Source organism: Borostomias antarcticus (genome assembly GCF_949987555.1).
Source record: "Borostomias antarcticus genome assembly, chromosome: 4".
Classification (NCBI taxonomy): domain Eukaryota; kingdom Metazoa; phylum Chordata; class Actinopteri; order Stomiiformes; family Stomiidae; genus Borostomias; species Borostomias antarcticus.
The window spans coordinates 1,260,001-1,287,500 of record NC_140237.1 but is presented as its reverse complement, the minus strand read 5'-3'; the positions used below and the strand labels follow the sequence as shown (position 1 = coordinate 1,287,500).

The 27,500-nt window shown below is 47.2% G+C and overlaps 1 protein-coding gene across 6 annotated transcripts in view; it reads left to right on the top strand.

Annotated features, from left to right (window-relative positions):
- The window catches only part of herc1 (HECT and RLD domain containing E3 ubiquitin protein ligase family member 1), a 213,392-nt gene that overhangs the window by 171,050 nt on the left and 14,842 nt on the right, over window positions 1-27,500 (top strand). For all 6 annotated transcript variants that reach the window (XM_084437244.1, XM_084437243.1, XM_084437242.1 and 3 more), the window contains exon 71: window positions 901-1,039. In XM_084437244.1, the coding sequence (XP_084293370.1) occupies window positions 901-1,039 (139 nt within the window). The remainder of the gene's footprint in view (window positions 1-900; window positions 1,040-27,500) is intronic.

The window sequence follows — 27,500 nt, the reverse complement described above, 5'->3', positions numbered from 1 at the left end:
TGAGCAGGTGGGAGATGACCAGGGCCTGGATGAGCAGGTGGGAGATGACCAGGGCCTGGATGAGCAGGCGGGGGATGACCAGGGCCTGGATGAGCAGGTGGGAGATGACCAGGGCCTGGATGAGCAGGTGGATGATGACCAGGGCCTGGATGAGCAGGTGGATGATGACCAGGGCCTGGATGAGCAGGTGGGGGATGACCAGGGCCTGGATGAGCAGGTGGATGATGACCAGGGCCTGGATGAGCAGGCGGGAGATGACCAGGGCCTGGATGAGCAGGTGGGGGATGACCAGGGCCTGGATGAGCAGGTAGGAGATGACCAGGGCCTGGATGAGTACCTTTGGCGTTTCATCAGTGAGGAAAGGGTGAATCCTCCTGATGTTGTAGAGCAGGAATCTGCAGGAGCGTGTGACGGATGTGACATGTGAGAAGAACGACAGTTGGTCATCCAGGGTCACACCCACATTCCTCGCAGTCCGAGTCACCACTGTGTCTTCAATGGTGATGGCCACATACACACACACACACACACACACACACACAGTACATACACACACACACACACACACACACACACACACACACACACACACACACACACACACACACACACACAGTACATACACATTGACATGACACCAAACTGTCAGTCAATCAGCTCTTCTTGTCTTGTCAGTGATATCCTGATGGGCATTTTCAGCATATGTTCCATATCAGTTGAGTGTGTGTATGTGAGATATGTACTGTAGCTATACAGCTTTTCACTATGTCAAAATATCCAATATACACAGTATGCACACATTGGTAATTGGTACATTATAGCAGTTGTAGTATACTGATGTATGTTTTAGTACAGTGATGTGTGTGTGTGTGTGTGTGTGTGTGTGTGTGTGTATTGTAGTTGGGCCTTGGTCACACCAACCATGTGAGGGAGCCCACGCTGACCACAGCCCTGCAGGGGAAGAACATCCACCAGATCTCCGCTGGACGCTGCCACAGCGCGGCCTGGACCGCCCCCTCCACACCCCCCAGAGCTCCTGGTGAGACTCACACACAAACTCACACACACACACACACACTCACACACAGCCAGGAAGACTGGACCGCCCCCTCCACACCCCCCAGAGCTCCTGGTGAGACTCACACACAAACTCACACACACACACACACACACACAGCCAGGAAGACTGGACCGCCCCCTCCACACCCCCCAGAGCTCCTGGTGAGACTCACACACACACTCACACACACACACACACACTCACACACAGCCAGGAAGACTGGACCGCCCCCTCCACACCCCCCAGAGCTCCTGGTGAGACTCACACACACACACACACACACACAGCCAGGAAGACTGGACCGCCCCCTCCACACCCCCCAGAGCTCCTGGTGAGACTCACACACACACTCACACACACACTCACACTCACACACACACAGACACGCGCACGCACACACAGACACGCGCACGCACACACAGCCAGGAAGACTGGACCGAACACGCCTCCCCCTCCCAACCCCCCCCCTGCATCAGAACGCAGATACAGTAACCCCGTGTGATCATGGTTTGATCAGAGAGATACAGTAACCCCGTGTGATCATGGTTTGATCAGAGAGATACAGTAACCCCGTGTGATCATGGTCTCCCAGAGAGATACAGTAACCCCGTGTGATCATGGTCTCCCAGAGAGATACAGTAACCCCGTGTGATCATGGTTTGATCAGAGAGATACAGTAACCCCGTGTGATCATGGTTTGATCAGAGAGATACAGTAACCCCGTGTGATCATGGTCTCCCAGAGAGATACAGTAACCCCGTGTGATCATGGTCTCCCAGAGAGATACAGTAACCCCGTGTGATCATGGTTTGGTCTCCCAGAGAGATACAGTAACCCCGTGTGATCATGGTTTGATCAGAGAGATACAGTAACCCCGTGTGATCATGGTTTGATCAGAGAGATACAGTAACCCCGTGTGATCATGGTCTCCCAGAGAGATACAGTAACCCCGTGTGATCATGGTTGGTCTCCCAGAGAGATACAGTAACCCCGTGTGATCATGGTTTGATCAGAGAGATACAGTAACCCCGTGTGATCATGATCTCCCAGAGAGATACAGTAACCCCGTGTGATCATGGTTTGATCAGAGAGATACAGTAACCCCGTGTGATCATGGTTTGATCAGAGAGATACAGTAACCCCGTGTGATCATGGTCTCCCAGAGAGATACAGTAACCCCGTGTGATCATGGTTTGATCAGAGAGATACAGTAACCCCGTGTGATCATGGTTTGATCAGAGAGATACAGTAACCCCGTGTGATCATGATCTCCCAGAGAGATACAGTAACCCCGTGTGATCATGGTCTCCCAGAGAGATACAGTAACCCCGTGTGATCATGGTTTGATCAGAGAGATACAGTAACCCCGTGTGATCATGGTTTGATCAGAGAGATACAGTAACCCCGTGTGATCATGGTCTCCCAGAGAGATACAGTAACCCCGTGTGATCATGGTTTGATCAGAGAGATACAGTAACCCCGTGTGATCATGGTCTCCCAGAGAGATACAGTAACCCCGTGTGATCATGATCTCCCAGAGAGATACAGTAACCCCGTGTGATCATGGTTTGATCAGAGAGATACAGTAACCCCGTGTGATCATGGTCTCCCAGAGAGATACAGTAACCCCGTGTGATCATGGTTTGATCAGAGAGATACAGTAACCCCGTGTGATCATGATCTCCCAGAGAGATACAGTAACCCCGTGTGATCATGATCTCCCAGAGAGATACAGTAACCCCGTGTGATCATGGTTGGTCTCCCAGAGAGATACAGTAACCCCGTGTGATCATGGTTTGATCAGAGAGATACAGTAACCCCGTGTGATCATGGTCTCCCAGAGAGATACAGTAACCCAGTGTGATCATGGTTTGATCAGAGAGATACAGTAACCCCGTGTGATCATGGTTTGATCAGAGAGATACAGTAACCCCGTGTGATCATGGTCTCCCAGAGAGATACAGTAACCCCGTGTGATCATGGTCTCCCAGAGAGATACAGTAACCCCGTGTGATCATGGTTTGGTCTCCCAGAGAGATACAGTAACCCCGTGTGATCATGGTTTGATCAGAGAGATACAGTAACCCCTTGTGATCATGGTTTGATCAGAGAGATACAGTAACCCCGTGTGATCATGGTCTCCCAGAGAGATACAGTAACCCCGTGTGATCATGGTTTGATCAGAGAGATACAGTAACCCCGTGTGATCATGATCTCCCAGAGAGATACAGTAACCCCGTGTGATCATGGTCTCCCAGAGAGATACAGTAACCCCGTGTGATCATGGTTGGTCTCCCAGAGAGATACAGTAACCCCGTGTGATCATGGTTTGATCAGAGAGATACAGTAACCCCGTGTGATCATGGTCTCCCAGAGAGATACAGTAACCCCGTGTGATCATGGTTTGATCAGAGAGATACAGTAACCCCGTGTGATCATGATCTCCCAGAGAGATACAGTAACCCCGTGTGATCATGGTCTCCCAGAGAGATACAGTAACCCCGTGTGATCATGGTTTGATCAGAGAGATACAGTAACCCCGTGTGATCATGATCTCCCAGAGAGATACAGTAACCCCGTGTGATCATGGTTTGATCAGAGAGATACAGTAACCCCGTGTGATCATGGTTTGATCAGAGAGATACAGTAACCCCGTGTGATCATGGTTTGATCTGAGAGATACAGTAACCCCGTGTGATCATGGTTTGATCAGAGAGATACAGTAACCCCGTGTGATCATGGTGTGATCAGAGAGATACAGTAACCCCGTGTGATCATGATCTCCCAGAGAGATACAGTAACCCCGTGTGATCATGGTCTCCCAGAGAGATACAGTAACCCCGTGTGATCATGGTTTGATCTGAGAGATACAGTAACCCCGTGTGATCATGGTTTGATCAGAGAGATACAGTAACCCCGTGTGATCATGGTTTGATCAGAGAGATACAGTAACCCCGTGTGATCATGGTTTGGTCTCCCAGAGAGATACAGTAACCCCGTGTGATCATGGTTTGGTCTCCCAGAGAGATACAGTAACCCCGTGTGATCATGGTTTGGTCTCCCAGAGAGATACAGTAACCCCGTGTGATCATGGTTTGATCAGAGAGATACAGTAACCCCGTGTGATCATGGTTGGTCTCCCAGAGAGATACAGTAACCCCGTGTGATCATGGTCTCCCAGAGAGATACAGTAACCCCGTGTGATCATGATCTCCCAGAGAGATACAGTAACCCCGTGTGATCATGGTTTGGTCTCCCAGAGAGATACAGTAACCCCGTGTGATCATGGTTTGATCAGAGAGATACAGTAACCCCGTGTGATCATGGTTTGATCAGAGAGATACAGTAACCCCGTGTGATCATGGTCTCCCAGAGAGATACAGTAACCCCGTGTGATCATGGTGTGATCAGAGAGATACAGTAACCCCGTGTGATCATGGTTTGATCAGAGAGATACAGTAACCCAGTGTGATCATGGTCTCCCAGAGAGATACAGTAACCCCGTGTGATCATGGTGTGATCAGAGTGATACAGTAACCCCGTGTGATCATGGTTTGATCAGAGAGATACAGTAACCCCGTGTGATCATGGTTTGATCAGAGAGATACAGTAACCCCGTGTGATCATGGTTGGTCTCCCAGAGAGATACAGTAACCCCGTGTGATCATGGTTTGATCAGAGAGATACAGTAACCCCGTGTGATCATGGTTTGATCAGAGAGATACAGTAACCCCGTGTGATCATGGTTTGATCAGAGAGATACAGTAACCCCGTGTGATCATGGTTGGTCTCCCAGAGAGATACAGTAACCCCGTGTGATCATGGTTTGATCAGAGAGATACAGTAACCCCGTGTGATCATGGTCTCCCAGAGAGATACAGTAACCCCGTGTGATCATGGTCTCCCAGAGAGATACAGTAACCCCGTGTGATCATGGTTTGATCAGAGAGATACAGTAACCCCGTGTGATCATGGTTTGATCAGAGAGATACAGTAACCCCGTGTGATCATGGTTTGATCAGAGAGATACAGTAACCCCGTGTGATCATGGTTTGATCAGAGAGATACAGTAACCCCGTGTGATCATGGTTTGATCAGAGAGATACAGTAACCCCGTGTGATCATGGTCTCCCAGAGAGATACAGTAACCCCGTGTGATCATGGTTTGATCAGAGAGATACAGTAACCCCGTGTGATCATGGTCTCCCAGAGAGATACAGTAACCCCGTGTGATCATGGTCTCCCAGAGAGATACAGTAACCTCGTGTGATCATGATCTCCCAGAGAGATACAGTAACCCCGTGTGATCATGGGTTGATCAGAGAGATACAGTAACCCCGTGTGATCATGGTGTGATCAGAGAGATACAGTAACCCCGTGTGATCATGATCTCCCAGAGAGATACAGTAACCCCGTGTGATCATGATCTCCCAGAGAGATACAGTAACCCCGTGTGATCATGGTTTGATCAGAGAGATACAGTAACCCCGTGTGATCATGGTTTGATCAGAGAGATACAGTAACCCCGTGTGATCATGGTCTCCCAGAGAGATACAGTAACCCCGTGTGATCATGGTTTGATCAGAGAGATACAGTAACCCCGTGTGATCATGGTCTCCCAGAGAGATACAGTAACCCCGTGTGATCATGGTCTCCCAGAGAGATACAGTAACCTCGTGTGATCATGATCTCCCAGAGAGATACAGTAACCCCGTGTGATCATGGGTTGATCAGAGAGATACAGTAACCCCGTGTGATCATGGTGTGATCAGAGAGATACAGTAACCCCGTGTGATCATGATCTCCCAGAGAGATACAGTAACCCCGTGTGATCATGATCTCCCAGAGAGATACAGTAACCCCGTGTGATCATGGTTTGATCAGAGAGATACAGTAACCCCGTGTGATCATGGTGTGATCAGAGAGATACAGTAACCCCGTGTGATCATGGTTTGATCAGAGAGATACAGTAACCCCGTGTGATCATGGTTTGATCAGAGAGATACAGTAACCCCGTGTGATCATGGTTGGTCTCCCAGAGAGATACAGTAACCCCGTGTGATCATGGTTTGGTCTCCCAGAGAGATACAGTAACCCCGTGTGATCATGGTTTGATCAGAGAGATACAGTAACCCAGTGTGATCATGGTCTCCCAGAGAGATACAGTAACCCCGTGTGATCATGGTTTGATCAGAGAGATACAGTAACCCCGTGTGATCATGGTTTGATCTCCCAGAGAGATACAGTAACACCGTGTGATCATGGTTTGATCAGAGAGATACAGTAACCCCGTGTGATCATGGTTTGATCAGAGAGATACAGTAACCCCGTGTGATCATGGTTTGATCAGAGAGATACAGTAACCCCGTGTGATCATGGTTTGATCAGAGAGATACAGTAACCCCGTGTGATCATGGTCTCCCAGAGAGATACAGTAACCCCGTGTGATCATGGTTTGATCAGAGAGATACAGTAACCCCGTGTGATCATGATCTCCCAGAGAGATACAGTAACCCCGTGTGATCATGGTTTGATCAGAGAGATACAGTAACCCCGTGTGATCATGGTCTCCCAGAGAGATACAGTAACCCCGTGTGATCATGGTCTCCCAGAGAGATACAGTAACCCCGTGTGATCATGGTTTGATCAGAGAGATACAGTAACCCCGTGTGATCATGGTTTGATCAGAGAGATACAGTAACCCCGTGTGATCATGGTCTCCCAGAGAGATACAGTAACCCCGTGTGATCATGGTTTGATCAGAGAGATACAGTAACCCCGTGTGATCATGGTCTCCCAGAGAGATACAGTAACCCCGTGTGATTATGATCTCCCAGAGAGATACAGTAACCCCGTGTGATCATGATCTCCCAGAGAGATACAGTAACCCCGTGTGATCATGGTTTGATCAGAGAGATACAGTAACCCCGTGTGATCATGGTTTGATCAGAGAGATACAGTAACCCCGTGTGATCATGGTTTGATCAGAGAGATACAGTAACCCCGTGTGATCATGGTTTGATCAGAGAGATACAGTAACCCCGTGTGATCATGGTTTGATCAGAGAGATACAGTAACCCCGTGTGATCATGGTTTGGTCTTCCAGAGAGATACAGTAACCCCGTGTGATCATGGTTTGGTCTCCCAGAGAGATACAGTAGCCCCGTGTGATCATGGTTTGGTCTCCCAGAGAGATACAGTAACCCCGTGTGATCATGGTTTGATCAGAGAGATACAGTAACCCCGTGTGATCATGGTTTGATCAGAGAGATACAGTAACCCCGTGTGATCATGGTTTGGTCTCCCAGAGAGATACAGTAACCCCGTGTGATCATGGTTTGATCAGAGAGATACAGTAACCCCGTGTGATCATGGTCTCCCAGAGAGATACAGTAACCCAGTGTGATCATGGTTTGATCAGAGAGATACAGTAACCCCGTGTGATCATGGTTTGATCAGAGAGATACAGTAACCCCGTGTGATCATGGTCTCCCAGAGAGATACAGTAACCCCGTGTGATCATGGTCTCCCAGAGAGATACAGTAACCCCGTGTGATCATGGTCTCCCAGAGAGATACAGTAACCCCGTGTGATCATGGTTTGATCAGAGAGATACAGTAACCCCGTGTGATCATGGTCTCCCAGAGAGATACAGTAACCCCGTGTGATCATGGTCTCCCAGAGAGAAACAGTAACCCCGTGTGATCATGGTCTCCCAGAGAGATACAGTAACCCCGTGTGATCATGGTTTGGTCTCCCAGAGAGATACAGTAACCCCGTGTGATCATGGTTTGATCAGAGAGATACAGTAACCCCGTGTGATCATGGTTTGATCAGAGAGATACAGTAACCCCGTGTGATCATGGTTTGATCAGAGAGATACAGTAACCCCGTGTGATCATGGTTTGATCAGAGAGATACAGTAACCCCGTGTGATCATGGTTTGATCAGAGAGATACAGTAACCCCGTGTGATCATGGTTTGATCAGAGAGATACAGTAACCCCGTGTGATCATGATCTCCCAGAGAGATACAGTAACCCTGTGTGATCATGGTTTGATCAGAGAGATACAGTAACCCTGTGTGATCATGGTTTGATCAGAGAGATACAGTAACCCCGTGTGATCATGGTTTGATCAGAGAGATACAGTAACCCGTGTGATCATTGTTGGTCTCCCAGAGAGATACAGTAACCCCGTGTGATCATGGTTTGATCAGAGAGATACAGTAACCCCGTGTGATCATGGTCTCCCAGAGAGATACAGTAACCCCGTGTGATCATGGTTTGATCAGAGAGATACAGTAACCCCGTGTGATCATGGTTTGATCAGAGAGATACAGTAACCCCGTGTGATCATGGTTTGATCAGAGAGATATAGTAACCCAGTGTGATCATGATCTCCCAGAGAGATACAGTAACCCCGTGTGATCATGGTTTGATCAGAGAGATACAGTAACCCCGTGTGATCATGGTTTGATCAGAGAGATACAGTAACCCCGTGTGATCATGGTCTCCCAGAGAGATACAGTAACCCCGTGTGATCATGGTTTGATCAGAGAGATACAGTAACCCCGTGTGATCATGGTGTGATCAGAGATATACAGTAACCCCGTGTGATCATGGTTTGATCAGAGAGATACAGTAACCCCGTGTGATCATGGTCTCCCAGAGAGATACAGTAACCCCGTGTGATCATGGTCTCCCAGAGAGATACAGTAACCCCGTGTGATCATGGTTTGATCAGAGAGATACAGTAACCCCGTGTGATCATGGTCTCCCAGAGAGATACAGTAACCCCGTGTGATCATGGTTTGATCAGAGAGATACAGTAACCCCGTGTGATCATGGTTTGATCAGAGAGATACAGTAACCCGTGTGATCATTGTTGGTCTCCCAGAGAGATACAGTAACCCCGTGTGATCATGGTTTGATCAGAGAGATACAGTAACCCCGTGTGATCATGGTCTCCCAGAGAGATACAGTAACCCCGTGTGATCATGGTTTGATCAGAGAGATACAGTAACCCCGTGTGATCATGGTTTGATCAGAGAGATACAGTAACCCCGTGTGATCGTGGTCTCCCAGAGAGATACAGTAACCCCGTGTGATCATGGTTTGATCAGAGAGATACAGTAACCCCGTGTGATCATGGTCTCCCAGAGAGATACAGTAACCCCGTGTGATCATGGGTTGATCAGAGAGATACAGTAACCCCGTGTGATCATGGTTTGATCAGAGAGATACAGTAACCCCGTGTGATCATGATCTCCCAGAGAGATACAGTAACCCTGTATGATCATGGGTTGATCAGAGAGATACAGTAACCCCGTGTGATCATGGTTTGATCAGAGAGATACAGTAACCCCGTGTGATCATGGTTTGATCAGAGAGATACAGTAACCCCGTGTGATCATGATCTCCCAGAGAGATACAGTAACCCCGTGTGATCATGGTCTCCCAGAGAGATACAGTAACCCCGTGTGATCATGGTTGGTCTCCCAGAGAGATACAGTAACCCCGTGTGATCATGGTTTGATCAGAGAGATACAGTAACCCCGTGTGATCATGGTCTCCCAGAGAGATACAGTAACCCCGTGTGATCATGGTTTGATCAGAGAGATACAGTAACCCCGTGTGATCATGATCTCCCAGAGAGATACAGTAACCCCGTGTGATCATGGTCTCCCAGAGAGATACAGTAACCCCGTGTGATCATGGTTTGATCAGAGAGATACAGTAACCCCGTGTGATCATGATCTCCCAGAGAGATACAGTAACCCCGTGTGATCATGGTTTGATCAGAGAGATACAGTAACCCCGTGTGATCATGGTTTGATCAGAGAGATACAGTAACCCCGTGTGATCATGGTTTGATCTGAGAGATACAGTAACCCCGTGTGATCATGGTTTGATCAGAGAGATACAGTAACCCCGTGTGATCATGGTGTGATCAGAGAGATACAGTAACCCCGTGTGATCATGATCTCCCAGAGAGATACAGTAACCCCGTGTGATCATGGTTTGGTCTCCCAGAGAGATACAGTAACCCCGTGTGATCATGGTTTGATCAGAGAGATACAGTAACCCCGTGTGATCATGGTTTGATCAGAGAGATACAGTAACCCCGTGTGATCATGGTTTGATCAGAGAGATACAGTAACCCCGTGTGATCATGGTTGGTCTCCCAGAGAGATACAGTAACCCCGTGTGATCATGATCTCCCAGAGAGATACAGTAACCCCGTGTGATCATGATCTCCCAGAGAGATACAGTAACCCCGTGTGATCATGGTCTCCCAGAGAGATACAGTAACCCCGTGTGATCATGGTTTGATCAGAGAGATACAGTAACCCCGTGTGATCATGGTTTGATCAGAGAGATACAGTAACCCTGTGTGATCATGGTTTGATCAGAGAGATACAGTAACCCCGTGTGATCATGGTTTGATCAGAGAGATACAGTAACCCGTGTGATCATTGTTGGTCTCCCAGAGAGATACAGTAACCCCGTGTGATCATGGTTTGATCAGAGAGATACAGTAACCCCGTGTGATCATGGTCTCCCAGAGAGATACAGTAACCCCGTGTGATCATGGTTTGATCAGAGAGATACAGTAACCCCGTGTGATCATGGTTTGATCAGAGAGATACAGTAACCCCGTGTGATCATGGTTTGATCAGAGAGATACAGTAACCCAGTGTGATCATGATCTCCCAGAGAGATACAGTAACCCCGTGTGATCATGGTTTGATCAGAGAGATACAGTAACCCCGTGTGATCATGGTTTGATCAGAGAGATACAGTAACCCCGTGTGATCATGGTCTCCCAGAGAGATACAGTAACCCCGTGTGATCATGGTTTGATCAGAGAGATACAGTAACCCCGTGTGATCATGGTGTGATCAGAGATATACAGTAACCCCGTGTGATCATGGTTTGATCAGAGAGATACAGTAACCCCGTGTGATCATGGTCTCCCAGAGAGATACAGTAACCCCGTGTGATCATGGTCTCCCAGAGAGATACAGTAACCCCGTGTGATCATGGTTTGATCAGAGAGATACAGTAACCCCGTGTGATCATGGTCTCCCAGAGAGATACAGTAACCCCGTGTGATCATGGTTTGATCAGAGAGATACAGTAACCCCGTGTGATCATGGTTTGATCAGAGAGATACAGTAACCCGTGTGATCATTGTTGGTCTCCCAGAGAGATACAGTAACCCCGTGTGATCATGGTTTGATCAGAGAGATACAGTAACCCCGTGTGATCATGGTCTCCCAGAGAGATACAGTAACCCCGTGTGATCATGGTTTGATCAGAGAGATACAGTAACCCCGTGTGATCATGGTTTGATCAGAGAGATACAGTAACCCCGTGTGATCATGGTTTGATCAGAGAGATACAGTAACCCCGTGTGATCGTGGTCTCCCAGAGAGATACAGTAACCCCGTGTGATCATGGTTTGATCAGAGAGATACAGTAACCCCGTGTGATCATGGTCTCCCAGAGAGATACAGTAACCCCGTGTGATCATGGGTTGATCAGAGAGATACAGTAACCCCGTGTGATCATGGTTTGATCAGAGAGATACAGTAACCCCGTGTGATCATGATCTCCCAGAGAGATACAGTAACCCCGTGTGATCATGGGTTGATCAGAGAGATACAGTAACCCCGTGTGATCATGGTTTGATCAGAGAGATACAGTAACCCCGTGTGATCATGGTTTGATCAGAGAGATACAGTAACCCCGTGTGATCATGGTTTGATCAGAGAGATACAGTAACCCCGTGTGATCATGATCTCCCAGAGAGATACAGTAACCCCGTGTGATCATGGTCTCCCAGAGAGATACAGTAACCCCGTGTGATCATGGTTGGTCTCCCAGAGAGATACAGTAACCCCGTGTGATCATGGTTTGATCAGAGAGATACAGTAACCCCGTGTGATCATGGTCTCCCAGAGAGATACAGTAACCCCGTGTGATCATGGTTTGATCAGAGAGATACAGTAACCCCGTGTGATCATGATCTCCCAGAGAGATACAGTAACCCCGTGTGATCATGGTCTCCCAGAGAGATACAGTAACCCCGTGTGATCATGGTTTGATCAGAGAGATACAGTAACCCCGTGTGATCATGATCTCCCAGAGAGATACAGTAACCCCGTGTGATCATGGTTTGATCAGAGAGATACAGTAACCCCGTGTGATCATGGTTTGATCAGAGAGATACAGTAACCCCGTGTGATCATGGTTTGATCTGAGAGATACAGTAACCCCGTGTGATCATGGTTTGATCAGAGAGATACAGTAACCCCGTGTGATCATGGTGTGATCAGAGAGATACAGTAACCCCGTGTGATCATGATCTCCCAGAGAGATACAGTAACCCCGTGTGATCATGGTTTGGTCTCCCAGAGAGATACAGTAACCCCGTGTGATCATGGTTTGGTCTCCCAGAGAGATACAGTAACCCCGTGTGATCATGGTTTGGTCTCCCAGAGAGATACAGTAACCCCGTGTGATCATGGTTTGATCAGAGAGATACAGTAACCCCGTGTGATCATGGTTGGTCTCCCAGAGAGATACAGTAACCCCGTGTGATCATGGTCTCCCAGAGAGATACAGTAACCCCGTGTGATCATGATCTCCCAGAGAGATACAGTAACCCCGTGTGATCATGGTTTGGTCTCCCAGAGAGATACAGTAACCCCGTGTGATCATGGTTTGATCAGAGAGATACAGTAACCCCGTGTGATCATGGTTTGATCAGAGAGATACAGTAACCCCGTGTGATCATGGTCTCCCAGAGAGATACAGTAACCCCGTGTGATCATGGTGTGATCAGAGAGATACAGTAACCCCGTGTGATCATGGTTTGATCAGAGAGATACAGTAACCCCGTGTGATCATGGTTTGATCAGAGAGATACAGTAACCCCGTGTGATCATGATCTCCCAGAGAGATACAGTAACCCCGTGTGATCATGATCTCCCAGAGAGATACAGTAACCCCGTGTGATCATGGTTTGATCAGAGAGATACAGTAACCCCGTGTGATCATGGTGTGATCAGAGAGATACAGTAACCCCGTGTGATCATGATCTCCCAGAGAGATACAGTAACCCCGTGTGATCATGGTCTCCCAGAGAGATACAGTAACCCCGTGTGATCATGGTTTGATCAGAGAGATACAGTAACCCCGTGTGATCATGGTTTGATCAGAGAGATACAGTAACCCCGTGTGATCATGGTTTGATCAGAGAGATACAGTAACCCCGTGTGATCATGGTTTGATCAGAGAGATACAGTAACCCCGTGTGATCATGGTTGGTCTCCCAGAGAGATACAGTAACCCCGTGTGATCATGGTTTGGTCTCCCAGAGAGATACAGTAACCCCGTGTGATCATGGTTTGATCAGAGAGATACAGTAACCCAGTGTGATCATGGTTTGATCTCCCAGAGAGATACAGTAACCCCGTGTGATCATGGTTTGATCAGAGAGATACAGTAACCCCGTGTGATCATGGTCTGATCTCCCAGAGAGATACAGTAACCCCGTGTGATCATGGTTTGATCAGAGAGATACAGTAACCCCGTGTGATCATGGTTTGATCAGAGAGATACAGTAACCCCGTGTGATCATGGTTTGATCAGAGAGATACAGTAACCCCGTGTGATCATGGTTGGTCTCCCAGAGAGATACAGTAACCCCGTGTGATCATGGTTTGATCAGAGAGATACAGTAACCCCGTGTGATCATGGTCTCCCAGAGAGATACAGTAACCCCGTGTGATCATGGTTTGATCAGAGAGATACAGTAACCCCGTGTGATCATGGTTTGATCAGAGAGATACAGTAACCCCGTGTGATCATGGTTTGATCAGAGAGATACAGTAACCCCGTGTGATCATGGTTTGATCAGAGAGATACAGTAACCCCGTGTGATCATGGTCTCCCAGAGAGATACAGTAACCCCGTGTGATCATGGTTTGATCAGAGAGATACAGTAACCCCGTGTGATCATGATCTCCCAGAGAGATACAGTAACCCCGTGTGATCATGGTTTGATCAGAGAGATACTGTAACCCCGTGTGATCATGGTTTGATCAGAGAGATACAGTAACCCCGTGTGATCATGATCTCCCAGAGAGATACAGTAACCCCGTGTGATCATGATCTCCCAGAGAGATACAGTAACCCCGTGTGATCATGGTTTGATCAGAGAGATACAGTAACCCTGTGTGATCATGGTTTGATTAGAGAGATACAGTAACCCCGTGTGATCATGGTTTGATCAGAGAGATACAGTAACCCTGTGTGATCATGGTTTGATCAAGAGAGATACTGTAACCCCGTGTGATCATGGTGTGATCAGAGAGATACAGTAACCCCGTGTGATCATGGTTTGATCAGAGAGATACAGTAACCCCGTGTGATCATGGTTTGATCAGAGAGATACAGTAACCCCGTGTGATCATGGTTGGTCTCCCAGAGAGATACAGTAACCCCGTGTGATCATGATCTCCCAGAGAGATACAGTAACCCCGTGTGATCATGGTCTCCCAGAGAGATACAGTAACCCCGTGTGATTATGATCTCCCAGAGAGATACAGTAACCCCGTGTGATCATGATCTCCCAGAGAGATACAGTAACCCCGTGTGATCATGGTTTGATCAGAGAGATACAGTAACCCCGTGTGATCATGGTTTGATCAGAGAGATACAGTAACCCCGTGTGATCATGGTTTGATCAGAGAGATACAGTAACCCCGTGTGATCATGGTTGGTCTCCCAGAGAGATACAGTAACCCCGTGTGATCATGATCTCCCAGAGAGATACAGTAACCCCGTGTGATCATGATCTCCCAGAGAGATACAGTAACCCCGTGTGATCATGATCTCCCAGAGAGATACAGTAACCCCGTGTGATCATGATCTCCCAGAGAGATACAGTAACCCCGTGTGATCATGATCTCCCAGAGAGATACAGTAACCCCGTGTGATCATGGTCTCCCAGAGAGATACAGTAACCCCGTGTGATCATGGTTTGATCAGAGAGATACAGTAACCCCGTGTGATCATGGTCTCCCAGAGAGATACAGTAACCCCGTGTGATCATGGTTTGATCAGAGAGATACAGTAACCCCGTGTGATCATGGTTTGATCAGAGAGATACAGTAACCCCGTGTGATCATGGTGTGATCTCCCAGAGAGATACAGTAACCCCGTGTGATCATGGTTTGATCAGAGAGATACAGTAACCCCGTGTGATCATGATCTCCCAGAGAGATACAGTAACCCCGTGTGATCATGGTCTCCCAGAGAGATACAGTAACCCCGTGTGATCATGATCTCCCAGAGAGATACAGTAACCCCGTGTGATCATGGTTTGATCAGAGAGATACAGTAACCCCGTGTGATCATGGTTTGATCAGAGAGATACAGTAACCCCGTGTGATCATGGTGTGATCAGAGAGATACAGTAACCCCGTGTGATCATGGTTTGATCAGAGAGATACAGTAACCCCGTGTGATCATGGTTTGATCAGAGAGATACAGTAACCCCGTGTGATCATGGTTGGTCTCCCAGAGAGATACAGTAACCCCGTGTGATCATGATCTCCCAGAGAGATACAGTAACCCTGTGTGATCATGGTTTGATCAGAGAGATACAGTAACCCCGTGTGATCATGGTTTGATCAGAGAGATACAGTTACCCCGTGTGATCATGGTTGGTCTCCCAGAGAGATACAGTAACCCCGTGTGATCATGATCTCCCAGAGAGATACAGTAACCCCGTGTGATCATGATCTCCCAGAGAGATACAGTAACCCCGTGTGATCATGGTCTCCCAGAGAGATACAGTAACCCCGTGTGATCATGATCTCCCAGAGAGATACAGTAACCCCGTGTGATCATGGTTTGATCAGAGAGATACAGTAACCCCGTGTGATCATGGTTTGATCAGAGAGATACAGTAACCCCGTGTGATCATGGTCTCCCAGAGAGATACAGTAACCCCGTGTGATCATGGTTTGATCAGAGAGATACAGTAACCCCGTGTGATCATGGTTTGATCAGAGAGATACAGTAACCCCGTGTGATCATGGTTTGGTCTCCCAGAGAGATACAGTAACCCCGTGTGATCATGGTTTGATCAGAGAGATACAGTAACCCCGTGTGATCATGATTAGAGATCGACCGATATGCATTTTTTAGGGCCGATACCGATACCGATAATTGGCAAATTGAGGTGGCCGATAGCCGATATTTAAGGCCGATATTTAATATCACCAATTCACTTTTTTTTTCTTTTACAAAATGACAAGGAGAGATGCAAATAAAATAAAATATTTTATTTTGGTCTTCACCTGGGCACACATTTAACAGCTCTCATATACTGTATTACAAATGAATTAAAAATAAATAGGCCACAATTCCTCTCATGTCTCATGTTCTCATTCAACAAAATCTAATAAAATAAAATACATTTCAACTGAATGTTTTACAGGCTACAGTAGCTGAACGTTGCCATTTAGAACAGGGCAGGCTACTGCTCTGCTGAGAGTGAGACGGAACGCTGCTACTAATCATGAAACGTAACCAAGCATGCCCAGTGTAGTAAGGTGTTATCAGCCTAATACTCCCAATCTAAGATAACTAGGTTGTGGTGTAAGAAGCATAGCCTCTCAGCCTGCTCACCGCGGAGCTTGTTTCTTCTTTTTTCATATATTGCCCCCACTTCACTAAATACACGCTCACTAGGAACGGAAGAAGGTGGGGGACAGAGATATCTCCTCGCAAGAGGGGCGAGCAGGGGCAACTCTGCCTCGCTGATCTTCCACCACTCGAGTGGATCACTTTTATGGTCAATCACTGGCTCTCGTAGGTACCGCTCTAGCTGCTCTTCCAGGCTGGCCCCGACACTAACCACTGCTGACCTGACGCCAAGCAAGGCATCATACATGTGATCAATGAGGTCACTCTTGATGACATAGTCTAAAAAAATATATAAGAAAAAAAGACAAAAACACACAGGTTAATATCCAATTAAACTACAGTCAAGTCACCACGTTTCAAGACATTTTTCCTGCCCGTTTAATTTAGTTTTTAGCCTATTGCAGACACCTAAAAGAAAATAAAGACAATAGACCATTTTACTGTTGGTAAACAATTAAGTGTGCGCATTTTGGCAAAAAAAGAATGAACTCATTACAGCGATATGTAGGCAATTTCGAAACGGGATAATGACGTTCCATAGAAAAAGGACTATATGAAACTACAGCAAACCACAACAATGTAGACTATTTCTCCAGTGGGAGCAGACTACAGAATTGTCCCTTTGACTGATTTTCAATGTTTTACTTTTCAACACAGCTGAATGTTTCATGACAGAATTGTAACATACTGCACACTTAGACAACAGTATATTAGAGTTGTCTGTTTAATTGAGCGATGCGTTTCGCTCGCTTCGTCATGCTCTCCTTTCGCATTGCTTCGATGAGCCTATAGAAGCAACATGCGAAACGCATCGCACAATTAAACAGGCCATCCTCAAATATAGACTACTGTTGTCTAAGTGTGCGGTATGTAACAATTTTCTTATGACTAGCTCTGGCTTTATACCTGCACCTTTGATATAGCCTACGCTGTGCACAGGCACCCTCTTTTTATCAGCTGAATGTATGTAGTTTACTATTTGTTTTCATTTGCATTCATGGGTGCTAATTAATAAACTATTTGACAACGGGAAGAGCAGAGTTGCATCCGACATCATATCGTTTTAGGCAACAAGTTGTGCGTAATAGCCTACAAGTGAATGAGCTCATCCAGCTCAATGGGATACGACCGCGTATCAGCAAGTGCCGTAGGTGCCTCTCCGGAGAGGGAGATGGCAGAACAGCATGGGAGATTTCGCTGGTGCCATATCGTTTTTGTTGTGGCGCAGAGTTACATTAATGTACATTAGGCCTACACCTTCATAAGAGTTCAATTGATTTAACAGTTAATTCCGAACGTCCTTCCTCCCCTCACATCCATGCCTCTCAATGCGCTTCCGCTTTCCTATATGTCTAGAAGTGCATAGTTTTGCCTTGATTCAAATAGTCTTAAAATTCGATGTATATTACATCTTTATCAGACTGAATTAAATGTTTTTTTTAAGATCCTTCTCCCCTCTTTACAATGCGCTTTCATTGTCCACAAGTGGAAAAAAAGTCTAGACGTTGAGCTAGCCCGCTGGACCTGTCAGTTTTACCGCTCCATAAAATCTCCCGAGCTGGTGTAATTCCTCCGGTGGGCTACTTACTGACTCATGTTAAGTTAGCTAACAGACCATTTCCTAATAAGGTGTAAAATGGCTGAGTGACTTTGATTTGAACTACAAGGATGGGAGAGCCAATTGGTGACGTTAGCTAGCTATCAGTCAGACTCAAGCCAAGGGAAAGTTCTAGCAACTAGCATAGCCTAGCTTGTTAAGGCTAGCTAACGTTAGTTGCATTACTTCCACGTTATTGGAGGCTGCCTATTATGAAAATCAATTTAACATGACAAAACTATTAATTTTCGGTGATTGTGTGCCTTAACTTACCGTTGGAAATGATGCAGTCTCCGAGTAGACCCTCCGCGATGTGCACGGCACGCTTCTTGCTCACCAACATTATATGGCTCTTTCGTAGTGACGCAATATCGGCCTTATAAAGCCGATAGCCGATATGACGCCAAAACGTGAATATCGGCCGTAATTATCGGCCGAGCCGATTATTGGTCGATCTCTAATCATGATCTCCCAGAGAGATACAGTAACCCCGTGTGATCATGGTTTGATCAGAGAGATACAGTAACCCCGTGTGATCATGGTTTGATCAGAGGGATACAGTAACCCCGTGTGATCATGGTGTGATCAGAGAGATACAGTAACCCCGTGTGATCATGGTGTGATCAGAGAGATACAGTAACCCCGTGTGATCATGGTTTGATCAGAGAGATACAGTAACCCCGTGTGATCATGGTTTGATCAGAGAGATACAGTAACCCCGTGTGATCATGGTGTGATCAGAGAGATACAGTAACCCCGTGTGATCATGGTTTGATCAGAGAGATACAGTAACCCCGTGTGATCATGGTTTGATCAGAGAGATACAGTAACCCCGTGTGATCATGGTTTGATCAGAGAGATACAGTAACCCCGTGTGATCATGGTGTGATCAGAGAGATACAGTAACCCCGTGTGATCATGATCTCCCAGAGAGATACAGTAACCCCGTGTGATCATGATCTCCCAGAGAGATACAGTAACCCCGTGTGATCATGGTTGGTCTCCCAGAGAGATACAGTAACCCCGTGTGATCATGGTTTGATCAGAGAGATACAGTAACCCCGTGTGATCATGATCTCCCAGAGAGATACAGTAACCCCGTGTGATCATGGTTTGATCAGAGAGATACAGTAACCCCGTGTGATCATGGTCTCCCAGAGAGATACAGTAACCCTGTGTGATCATGGTTTGATCAGAGAGATACAGTAACCCCGTGTGATCATGGTTTGATCAGAGAGATACAGTAACCCCGTGTGATCATGGTTGGTCTCCCAGAGAGATACAGTAACCCCGTGTGATCATGGTTTGATCAGAGAGATACAGTAACCCCGTGTGATCATGGTCTCCCAGAGAGATACAGTAACCCCGTGTGATCATGGTGTGATCAGAGAGATACAGTAACCCCGTGTGATCATGGTTTGATCAGAGAGATACAGTAACCCCGTGTGATCATGGTTTGATCAGAGAGATACAGTAACCCCGTGTGATCATGGTCTCCCAGAGAGATACAGTAACCCCGTGTGATCATGGTCTCCCAGAGAGATACAGTAACCCCGTGTGATCATGGTGTGATCAGAGAGATACAGTAACCCCGTGTGATCATGGTTTGATCAGAGAGATACAGTAACCCCGTGTGATCATGGTCTCCCAGAGAGATACAGTAACCCGTGTGATCATTGTTGGTCTCCCAGAGAGATACAGTAACCCCGTGTGATCATGGTTTGATCAGAGAGATACAGTAACCCCGTGTGATCATGGTCTCCCAGAGAGATACAGTAACCCCGTGTGATCATGGTTTGATCAGAGAGATACAGTAACCCCGTGTGATCATGGTCTCCCAGAGAGATACAGTAACCCCGTGTGATCATGATCTCCCAGAGAGATACAGTAACCCCGTGTGATCATGGTTTGATCAGAGAGATACAGTAACCCCGTGTGATCATGGGTTGATCAGAGAGATACAGTAACCCCGTGTGATCATGGTTTGATCAGAGAGATACAGTAACCCCGTGTGATCATGATCTCCCAGAGAGATACAGTAACCCCGTGTGATCATGGTCTCCCAGAGAGATACAGTAACCCCGTGTGATCATGGTTGGTCTCCCAGAGAGATACAGTAACCCCGTGTGATCATGGTGTGATCAGAGAGATACAGTAACCCCGTGTGATCATGGTCTCCCAGAGAGATACAGTAACCCCGTGTGATCATGGTTTGATCAGAGAGATACAGTAACCCCGTGTGATCATGATCTCCCAGAGAGATACAGTAACCCCGTGTGATCATGGTCTCCCAGAGAGATACAGTAACCCCGTGTGATCATGGTTTGATCAGAGAGATACAGTAACCCCGTGTGATCATGGTTTGATCAGAGAGATACAGTAACCCCGTGTGATCATGGTCTCCCAGAGAGATACAGTAACCCCGTGTGATCATGGTTTGATCAGAGAGATAAAGTAACCCCGTGTGATCATGGTTTGATCAGAGAGATACAGTAACCCCGTGTGATCATGGTTTGATCAGAGAGATACAGTAACCCCGTGTGATCATGGTTTGGTCTCCCAGAGAGATACAGTAACCCCGTGTGATCATGGTTTGGTCTCCCAGAGAGATACAGTAACCCCGTGTGATCATGGTTTGGTCTCCCAGAGAGATACAGTAACCCCGTGTGATCATGGTTTGATCAGAGAGATACAGTAACCCCGTGTGATCATGGTTGGTCTCCCAGAGAGATACAGTAACCCCGTGTGATCATGGTCTCCCAGAGAGATACAGTAACCCCGTGTGATCATGATCTCCCAGAGAGATACAGTAACCCCGTGTGATCATGGTCTCCCAGAGAGATACAGTAACCCCGTGTGATCATGGTTTGATCAGAGAGATACAGTAACCCCGTGTGATCATGGTCTCCCAGAGAGATACAGTAACCCCGTGTGATCATGATCTCCCAGAGAGATACAGTAACCCCGTGTGATCATGGTTTGGTCTCCCAGAGAGATACAGTAACCCCGTGTGATCATGGTTTGATCAGAGAGATACAGTAACCCCGTGTGATCATGGTGTGATCAGAGAGATACAGTAACCCCGTGTGATCATGGTTTGATCAGAGAGATACAGTAACCCCGTGTGATCATGGTTTGATCAGAGAGATACAGTAACCCCGTGTGATCATGGTTGGTCTCCCAGAGAGATACAGTAACCCCGTGTGATCATGATCTCCCAGAGAGATACAGTAACCCCGTGTGATCATGATCTCCCAGAGAGATACAGTAACCCCGTGTGATCATGGTCTCCCAGAGAGATACAGTAACCCCGTGTGATCATGATCTCCCAGAGAGATACAGTAACCCCGTGTGATCATGGTTTGATCAGAGAGATACAGTAACCCCGTGTGATCATGGTTTGATCAGAGAGATACAGTAACCCCGTGTGATCATGGTGTGATCAGAGAGATACAGTAACCCCGTGTGATCATGGTGTGATCAGAGAGATACAGTAACCCCGTGTGATCATGGTTTGATCAGAGAGATACAGTAACCCCGTGTGATCATGGTTTGATCAGAGAGATACAGTAACCCCGTGTGATCATGGTTGGTCTCCCAGAGAGATACAGTAACCCCGTGTGATCATGATCTCCCAGAGAGATACAGTAACCCCGTGTGATCATGGTGTGATCAGAGAGATACAGTAACCCCGTGTGATCATGGTTTGATCAGAGAGATACAGTAACCCCGTGTGATCATGGTTTGATCAGAGAGATACAGTAACCCCGTGTGATCATGGTCTCCCAGAGAGATACAGTAACCCCGTGTGATCATGGTCTCCCAGAGAGATACAGTAACCCCGTGTGATCATGGTGTGATCAGAGAGATACAGTAACCCCGTGTGATCATGGTTTGATCAGAGAGATACAGTAACCCCGTGTGATCATGGTCTCCCAGAGAGATACAGTAACCCGTGTGATCATTGTTGGTCTCCCAGAGAGATACAGTAACCCCGTGTGATCATGGTTTGATCAGAGAGATACAGTAACCCCGTGTGATCATGGTCTCCCAGAGAGATACAGTAACCCCGTGTGATCATGGTTTGATCAGAGAGATACAGTAACCCCGTGTGATCATGGTCTCCCAGAGAGATACAGTAACCCCGTGTGATCATGATCTCCCAGAGAGATACAGTAACCCCGTGTGATCATGGTTTGATCAGAGAGATACAGTAACCCCGTGTGATCATGGGTTGATCAGAGAGATACAGTAACCCCGTGTGATCATGGTTTGATCAGAGAGATACAGTAACCCCGTGTGATCATGATCTCCCAGAGAGATACAGTAACCCCGTGTGATCATGGTCTCCCAGAGAGATACAGTAACCCCGTGTGATCATGGTTGGTCTCCCAGAGAGATACAGTAACCCCGTGTGATCATGGTGTGATCAGAGAGATACAGTAACCCCGTGTGATCATGGTCTCCCAGAGAGATACAGTAACCCCGTGTGATCATGGTTTGATCAGAGAGATACAGTAACCCCGTGTGATCATGATCTCCCAGAGAGATACAGTAACCCCGTGTGATCATGGTCTCCCAGAGAGATACAGTAACCCCGTGTGATCATGGTTTGATCAGAGAGATACAGTAACCCCGTGTGATCATGGTTTGATCAGAGAGATACAGTAACCCCGTGTGATCATGGTCTCCCAGAGAGATACAGTAACCCCGTGTGATCATGGTTTGATCAGAGAGATAAAGTAACCCCGTGTGATCATGGTTTGATCAGAGAGATACAGTAACCCCGTGTGATCATGGTTTGATCAGAGAGATACAGTAACCCCGTGTGATCATGGTTTGGTCTCCCAGAGAGATACAGTAACCCCGTGTGATCATGGTTTGGTCTCCCAGAGAGATACAGTAACCCCGTGTGATCATGGTTTGGTCTCCCAGAGAGATACAGTAACCCCGTGTGATCATGGTTTGATCAGAGAGATACAGTAACCCCGTGTGATCATGGTTGGTCTCCCAGAGAGATACAGTAACCCCGTGTGATCATGGTCTCCCAGAGAGATACAGTAACCCCGTGTGATCATGATCTCCCAGAGAGATACAGTAACCCCGTGTGATCATGGTCTCCCAGAGAGATACAGTAACCCCGTGTGATCATGGTTTGATCAGAGAGATACAGTAACCCCGTGTGATCATGGTCTCCCAGAGAGATACAGTAACCCCGTGTGATCATGATCTCCCAGAGAGATACAGTAACCCCGTGTGATCATGGTTTGGTCTCCCAGAGAGATACAGTAACCCCGTGTGATCATGGTTTGATCAGAGAGATACAGTAACCCCGTGTGATCATGGTGTGATCAGAGAGATACAGTAACCCCGTGTGATCATGGTTTGATCAGAGAGATACAGTAACCCCGTGTGATCATGGTTTGATCAGAGAGATACAGTAACCCCGTGTGATCATGGTTGGTCTCCCAGAGAGATACAGTAACCCCGTGTGATCATGATCTCCCAGAGAGATACAGTAACCCCGTGTGATCATGATCTCCCAGAGAGATACAGTAACCCCGTGTGATCATGGTCTCCCAGAGAGATACAGTAACCCCGTGTGATCATGATCTCCCAGAGAGATACAGTAACCCCGTGTGATCATGGTTTGATCAGAGAGATACAGTAACCCCGTGTGATCATGGTTTGATCAGAGAGATACAGTAACCCCGTGTGATCATGGTGTGATCAGAGAGATACAGTAACCCCGTGTGATCATGGTGTGATCAGAGAGATACAGTAACCCCGTGTGATCATGGTTTGATCAGAGAGATACAGTAACCCCGTGTGATCATGGTTTGATCAGAGAGATACAGTAACCCCGTGTGATCATGGTTGGTCTCCCAGAGAGATACAGTAACCCCGTGTGATCATGATCTCCCAGAGAGATACAGTAACCCCGTGTGATCATGATCTCCCAGAGAGATACAGTAACCCCGTGTGATCATGGTTGGTCTCCCAGAGAGATACAGTAACCCCGTGTGATCATGGTTTGATCAGAGAGATACAGTAACCCCGTGTGATCATGGTTGGTCTCCCAGAGAGATACAGTAACCCCGTGTGATCATGGTTTGATCAGAGAGATACAGTAACCCCGTGTGATCATGGTTTGATCAGAGAGATACAGTAACCCCGTGTGATCATGGTTGGTCTCCCAGAGAGATACAGTAACCCCGTGTGATCATGGTTTGATCAGAGAGATACAGTAACCCCGTGTGATCATGGTCTCCCAGAGAGATACAGTAACCCCGTGTGATCATGGTCTCCCAGAGAGATACAGTAACCCCGTGTGATCATGGTTTGATCAGAGAGATACAGTAACCCCGTGTGATCATGGTCTCCCAGAGAGATACAGTAACCCCGTGTGATCATGGTTTGATCAGAGAGATACAGTAACCCCGTGTGATCATGGTTTGATCAGAGAGATACAGTAACCCCGTGTGATCATGGTGTGATCTCCCAGAGAGATACAGTAACCCCGTGTGATCATGGTTTGATCAGAGAGATACAGTAACCCCGTGTATCATGATCTCCCAGAGAGATACAGTAACCCCGTGTGATCATGGTCTCCCAGAGAGATACAGTAACCCCATGTGATCATCATCTCCCAGAGAGATACAGTAACCCCGTGTGATCATGGTTTGATCAGAGAGATACAGTAACCCCGTGTGATCATGGTCTCCCAGAGAGATACAGTAACCCCGTGTGATCATGGTTTGATCAGAGAGATTCAGTAACCCCGTGTGATCATGGTTTGATCAGAGAGATACAGTAACCCCGTGTGATCATGGTCTCCCAGAGAGATACAGTAACCCCGTGTGATCATGGTTTGATCAGAGAGATACAGTAACCCCGTGTGATCATGGTTTGATCAGAGAGATACAGTAACCCCGTGTGATCATGGTTTGATCAGAGAGATACAGTAACCCCGTGTGATCATGATCTCCCAGAGAGATACAGTAACCCCGTGTGATCATGGTTTGATCAGAGAGATACAGTAACCCCGTGTGATCATGGTTTGGTCTCCCAGAGAGATACAGTAACCCCGTGTGATCATGGTTTGATCAGAGAGATACAGTAACCCCGTGTGATCATGATCTCCCAGAGAGATACAGTAACCCCGTGTGATCATGGTTTGATCAGAGAGATACAGTAACCCCGTGTGATCATGGTTGGTCTCCCAGAGAGATACAGTAACCCCGTGTGATCATGGTTTGATCAGAGAGATACAGTAACCCCGTGTGATCATGATCTCCCAGAGAGATACAGTAACCCCGTGTGATCATGGTTTGATCAGAGAGATACAGTAACCCCGTGTGATCATGGTTTGATCAGAGAGATACAGTAACCCCGTGTGATCATGGTCTCCCAGAGAGATACAGTAACCCCGTGTGATCATGGTTTGATCAGAGAGATACAGTAACCCCGTGTGATCATGGTTTGATCAGAGATATACAGTAACCCCGTGTGATCATGGTTTGATCAGAGAGATACAGTAACCCCGTGTGATCATGGTCTCCCAGAGAGATACAGTAACCCCGTGTGATCATGGTCTCCCAGAGAGATACAGTAACCCCGTGTGATCATGGTCTCCCAGAGAGATACAGTAACCCCGTGTGATCATGGTTTGATCAGAGAGATACAGTAACCCCGTGTGATCATGGTCTCCCAGAGAGATACAGTAACCCTGTGTGATCATGGTCTCCCAGAGAGATACAGTAACCCCGTGTGATCATGGTTTGATCAGAGAGATACAGTAACCCCGTGTGATCATGGTCTCCCAGAGAGATACAGTAACCCCGTGTGATCATGGTTTGATCAGAGAGATACAGTAACCCCGTGTGATCATGGTTTGATCAGAGAGATACAGTAACCCCGTGTGATCATGGTCTCCCAGAGAGATACAGTAACCCCGTGTGATCATGATCTCCCAGAGAGATACAGTAACCCCGTGTGATCATGGTTTGATCAGAGAGATACAGTAACCCCGTGTGATCATGGTTTGATCAGAGAGATACAGTAACCCCGTGTGATCATGGTCTCCCAGAGAGATACAGTAACCCCGTGTGATCATGGTTTGATCAGAGAGATACAGTAACCCCGTGTGATCATGGTTTGATCAGAGAGATACAGTAACCCCGTGTGATCATGGTCTCCCAGAGAGATACAGTAACCCCGTGTGATCATGGTTTGATCAGAGAGATACAGTAACCCCGTGTGATCATGGTTTGATCAGAGAGATACAGTAACCCCGTGTGATCATGGTCTCCCAGAGAGATGCAGTAACCCCGTGTGATCATGGTCTCCCAGAGAGATACAGTAACCCCGTGTGATCATGGTTTGATCAGAGAGATACAGTAACCCCGTGTGATCATGGTTTGATCAGAGAGATACAGTAACCCCGTGTGATCATGGTTTGATCAGAGAGATACAGTAACTCCGTGTGATCATGGTTTGATCAGAGAGATACAGTAACCCCGTGTGATCATGGTCTCCCAGAGAGATACAGTAACCCCGTGAGATCATGGTCTCCCAGAGAGATACAGTAACCCCGTGTGATCATGGTTTGATCAGAGAGATACAGTAACCCCGTGTGATCATGGTTTGATCAGAGAGATACAGTAACCCCGTGTGATCATGATCTCCCAGAGAGATACAGTAACCCCGTGTGATCATGGTCTCCCAGAGAGATACAGTAACCCCGTGTGATCATGATCTCCCAGAGAGATACAGTAACCCCGTGTGATCATGGTTTGATCAGAGAGATACAGTAACCCCGTGTGATCATGATCTCCCAGAGAGATACAGTAACCCCGTGTGATCATGATCTCCCAGAGAGATACAGTAACCCCGTGTGATCATGGTTTGATCAGAGAGATACAGTAACCCCGTGTGATCATGGTTTGATCAGAGAGATACAGTAACCCCGTGTGATCATGGTTTGATCAGAGAGATACAGTAACCCCGTGTGATCATGGTTGGTCTCCCAGAGAGATACAGTAACCCCGTGTGATCATGGCTCCTCCTTCCTGACAGGATTTAGTATTGTGTGTTGCTGTTTTTCCACTGACTGT